Raw genomic sequence first — 5,559 nt, forward strand, 5'->3', positions numbered from 1 at the left:
AAAAGTTAGGGACCAAACGTGCAATTTTGACCAAACCATAAGGACGATCTCAATAATTTACTCTAAGATTTAGAACAACTTAAACAAACCAAAGAATATTTTTTAAATAGTTAAAAGTGATAAATTATAGTGTCGTTCTAATAATGATTATAAGTTGGTTAATAAGTTTAACTAAATATCAAACTTAAAGTGTGATCATAAATAAATTAAATTTCAATATTAAAATAATCTTTTTACTTTTGCTTATAAAGTTATGTCTTTTAACTTTTAACATATTATACTGAATTTATTAGATTTAATATGTTGTTGTATGTAAACCATTATGAGTTTAAAGCTACAACATTTGAACAGTTTGAACAAAATACTTAAAATTTTAATTTAAATATAACATTACAATGTCAACTTAAATATAAATTTCAGTTCCACTTAAAAAACCCACAGAATATTTTGTGAATAGTTAAAAGTGATAAATTTGTAGTACTAAATGCACAAACTAAATTGTAATCTGAAATTAACTAAAATATTTCCTAAATATATTTTTATAATAGATAAAAGTTTTTAAATAAGTAGCTTAAAATAACTTACAATAACAATAGTTTAAAATAACTCTATATAAATGAATATATTGTTACCTTTAAAATAAAAAAAACAATGTTTGATGTTTTAAATAATTACAATGATAGAAATTAAAACGTCAAGCTAATAAATCTTAAAAGGTAATTAACAATAACAACAACTATAAATAACATTAGACCATATATTATATTTAATTTTATTCATGAGTAACTCGCGGGTAGAGGTTATTCAAACGATTGAGATTCTGAAGTTTTAATAGATGTATATATTATCATATAATTCATAATAATCAATATATTATATGAACTTAGTTTACAAATTATTATATCAAATTAACAACAATGTTATTGTTATATTTAAAAATATATATATTTGTAAAGATTTGAACTATATAGGTGTTTCTGCACACGCACGTGCATTCGCCTGATAACTCTTATAAAAGGGGCCATCTAAAACATAATGATTCAAGATAATTCATCATTATTTCACCATATTAATTTGAAACCTCCGCAACCCTTCAAATTTCAATCAATTAATAACAACCACTTAAATTTTTTTAACTTAACTTTTTATAATTATTATGTTAATGACATTTAATAACAACTTTTTATTTTCCTCTTATTTATACATGTTATTTACATATCAGTAGTATATAAGTAAGATTTTGGTACAAAACATCAATTTGTTGGAAGAACTTAGTGATTCAAATATAAAGACTTGATTAAATAAGTTTTTTCAATATCCATGGTTACTTCAACACAATTTTCATGGTATAAATAATATTTGAGATGAAAGGTATATTGAAGATCAACAACTTTCTTTGTTATGAAAAAATATATATGTTTTTAGAATTTGATGATTTATTTTTGTAGACTTTATAAATGTTTAATATGTTTTGAGTACAAATATTATAACAAATGTTTTAGTAACAAATATGAAGACATGAAGAACTGAGTTTTTTTCGCATCTATGGTTATTTCAACACTAAAATTTCTTGGTATAATGATGTTTGAGATGAATGTACAGTGAAGATCAACAACCTTCTTTGTTATGGAAAAGTATTTTTTTTTTAGAATTTGATGATTTCCTTTTGCAAACTTTATAGTTGTTTAATTTGTTTTTGAATACAAATATTATAAAAGATGTTTCAGTGCTTCTATGTTATTAAAAGTTATATTATGTTTATTTGTTTATGTTATTTGTTATTCATTATATATAGACATTAACATATATTTTAGATATTTGTACGAAGACTTGAAGAAATGAGTTTTTTAACATCCATGCTTTGTTGCAACACAAAATATTTTTTGATATAATAATGTTTGAGATTGAAGGTAAAGTAAGGACCAATAACCTTCTTTATTATGATTTTTTAAGAATTTGATGATTTGTTATATGCTTTATAAGTGTTTAGTATTTTTTTTTTGCATACAAATATTATAATAGATGTTTTAGTGTTTTTTTTATGCTATGAAAAGTTATAATATTTATTTTTACTATTTGTTATTCATAACATATAAAAATTAACATATGTTAATGAGTATACAACTTAACACATATTATAATGTTTTATAAAATCATCATTTAAATGAGATATATGAACTTGCATACTTAATGTTGATGTATATTCTTTCATAATCATTCTCAATAATTTACATATTAAATTATCCTTTTTGTCAATTATTAATACATAATGTTTATGTTAATAGATATTATTAACAATAGTCATTCAATGTTATACCTTATCAAATTTTTTTAGAATTATAATAATTTAATGCTAAATATTTTAGTTTGAATATGAGGAGGTTCAATATTAAAATAAGTTTTTAATACATTTAAGTGACTTAGTTAATTGTTTAATGATCACTAGGTGTAACACTCATGTATTCTATGAGTTCATTTAAAAAAATTGTATATAAAATTCTAAACATTTGAGAAGTTTGAATTTATAAAAAATAGAAAAATATTGAATTATTAAAATTAAAGTGTTTTTTCTTTTTTAAATTTAAAGAAATAATTTAAATAAACAAACAAAGAAAACAAATGGACTTTAATTTAAAGTTTTTGAAATTAGAAGGATAATCAATTAATGAAATTGAAATGCTTTTATTATTATATTTATTGCAATTAATACATTTAATCAAAATGAAACAACCATAAAATGCCATATGGAAAAAAATTAATTAAAAATAACTACAAAATAACATATGACCATATCAATGAGAATGTGACATGCGTCAAAATTTTTTTCATTTATTAGAGTAAAAATTATTAGAACATTTAATAGTTATAATTATATAAACATGTCGTTCAAAAAAATAATTATATAAACATACATCAATAAAAATAGGCAAATGTTCTTGTAACACAGGTTATACAAATAAATGTGTTCAGTAATCTAATTTTTTTATAACATGCTTTTTTTTATTTTATTTTTAATGATACTGACGAAATTCTATAACTGTTGATTCATTATTATATAAAACTAACAAAACTTTTAATTTTTTTTAAACGGATGTCACGATTTAAGATTATCATACATAATAATTCTAAAAAAATATTTTCACCACTAACCTCATATCTTTATATTATTTAAAAAATTAAATTAATCACTATAAAGATCATTCACATTACTTTATATTACTTTATGTATATATAATTATTAGTTATATATTATTAATCATTATATATTTTTTGCAATACTAATTAAAATCTATTATTCATTGACTCTCAATAATTAATATAATTTTTTTTAACAACGTTGATATTATTTTTCTTATTTAATTTTACTATAAGAATACAATTATATTATAAGATAAAAACATACATAGATTTTATTATGCATCATCGTCTTCAACTAATAATTACTATAATGTTTAAACATTAACTTTAATAGTTGTCTATGTTATTAAATTATTCCAGATAATGATAATGTTTTACATCAAGTATTAATTACTATAATGTTTAAACATTAACTTTAATAGTTGTCTATGTTTTACATCAATATCTTTTTAACAAAATATATTTAATGTAATTTTGACTATTTAACTATATTCATGGGCAACGTGTCGATATTCATGTATATATGACCCACACCAATCTTTTGTAAAAGCCAGAATCTTAGTATTATAAATAACAACATACTCATAACATGTATTCTACAACTGACAACTGCCATTAATTTACGGGCACCTAGGATTGTTACGACTACCTGGACCCCCATAAAAGAACGATGGTTCCTTGACATATTCTTTCAAGAGGTATGCATCATAGCAATCCCACTCATCGGAGCTAGGGTAAAGATTTTCTGGTGGCTTTAGAGGATTCGAATTTTCTTCGACCAACATCCCTTTTATCGTTCCTGAACTCCCAAATATGAAATCAGCAAACTTTCCACTGCCCATGGCTGTTGCTGTATGTGGGTGGGTTCCAACATTCGGGCTGGAGACTTCACCTCCCCATTGGACCAAGTTTGCTTGATGTCTCAGTATCGGAAAGATTTCCCCTGGCCAATACCCAACTTCGTTGTCGTTGTATCTTAAAAACCAGTTCGATGTGTATGGATCCTACATGCATGTAAGAACTAAGATATTAGGATAAGATAAAACAAAACAAATTAAATCAGCTGACTATAGATAAAAGAGATGATTTTTACTAACCTTGGATATTTGAATAGTGATATCAGATCCATATAAGTCACTAATATCCCCTCCAAGAACGACCTCACTTGATGTCTGAACGAATCCAGGACAAGTGAGATCAAAGCACCCTGTATTTTTCATACCATCGACCTGTATATATAACATGTGCTAATTAATTAAAAACATGGTAGCTTAGCAAGATACAAATTGCTTATGATTAGTGTTTTGGAACTTACTGTCCAATATGCAAATAAGTGGGTGTTGTTGTCATTGTATACTTTTGGGTTTACCTGAAATTATTCATAAACACCACTTATTATAAACTCTATGGAATAAAGTATTGAAAGATAGCCTTTGTATATGTAGTTAATATAATATTAACTGCCCATCCAGCTTCTGCTGTATCGAAGGTTTGTAAAGGGCCATTCCTTAGCATAACTTTAGAGCTACTATAGTCATTGCCAGACTCGACATATGGTTTCCATACTCTGATGTTTGCTTTAGCTCCTGAGTAACTGAATCCTTCGGTTAACACCACTGAAAACTATAGAATATAGCTACAGGTTAGAATATATATATATATATATATATATATATATATATATATATATATATATATATATATATATATATATATATATATATATATATATATATATATATATAATATAGAACCATAGGTTCTTCAAGAACCAAATCTTTTTTTTTTCAATTTCTAGAGCTTATTTTTTATCGAAAAAAAAATCTAAAAATATCTAAATTCATATATTAACATTGTGAATGTGAAAAATATTTTTCAGATTCACCGTGTGAATCCGGATTCACGTTGTGAATTTTCGAAGATTCACATTGTGAATTTGACGTAAAAAAAATTTGAATTTTATATCATTGGAAAAAGGATAAAAGGTTATGAATTTCTGTATTTTTAGTTTTTTATTTTTTGATAAAAATAAGTTCTAAAAGTTGAAAAAAAGATTAATTCCTTGATTCCTTAGTTAATTATGGTTCTCTATTGAACCTCACCATATATATATATATATATATATATATATATATATATATATATATATATATATATATATATATATATATATATATATATATATATATATATATATATATATATATATATTGTTAATCAAAAGAAGATGGGGACTGTGGGTTATTTACCGAGTGATGTGGGGTTACGATAACCTTGCTGGGATGAATGTTAGTTGGATGGTTAATTGTTGTTCTCCGAATTGGGATTGTTCCGTTTGGGCAACTTCCATATTGCTGCCATATTTGTGATGGTGCCTTGGGAGATGTCCTCGTTTGATCTGTTGTTGGATGAAGATGATTC

At 24.0% G+C, this 5,559-nt stretch overlaps 1 protein-coding gene across 1 annotated transcript; it reads right to left on the reverse strand.

The window, feature by feature from the left end:
• Window positions 1–3,682: 3,682 nt before the first annotated feature.
• Window positions 3,683–4,750, reverse strand: LOC111908684 (uncharacterized). Its single transcript, XM_042902087.2, has 4 exons — window positions 4,600–4,750; window positions 4,454–4,507; window positions 4,236–4,367; window positions 3,683–4,142 (listed from the first exon to the last, which is right to left on the reverse strand). The coding sequence occupies exons 1-4, from the start codon at window positions 4,651–4,653 to the stop codon at window positions 3,759–3,761; spliced, it is 624 nt and encodes a 207-aa protein (XP_042758021.2). The 5' UTR covers window positions 4,654–4,750; the 3' UTR covers window positions 3,683–3,758.
• Window positions 4,751–5,559: the final 809 nt, after the last annotated feature.

This window comes from Lactuca sativa, chromosome 5, assembly GCF_002870075.4.
Source record: "Lactuca sativa cultivar Salinas chromosome 5, Lsat_Salinas_v11, whole genome shotgun sequence".
Lineage (NCBI taxonomy): Eukaryota > Viridiplantae > Streptophyta > Magnoliopsida > Asterales > Asteraceae > Lactuca > Lactuca sativa.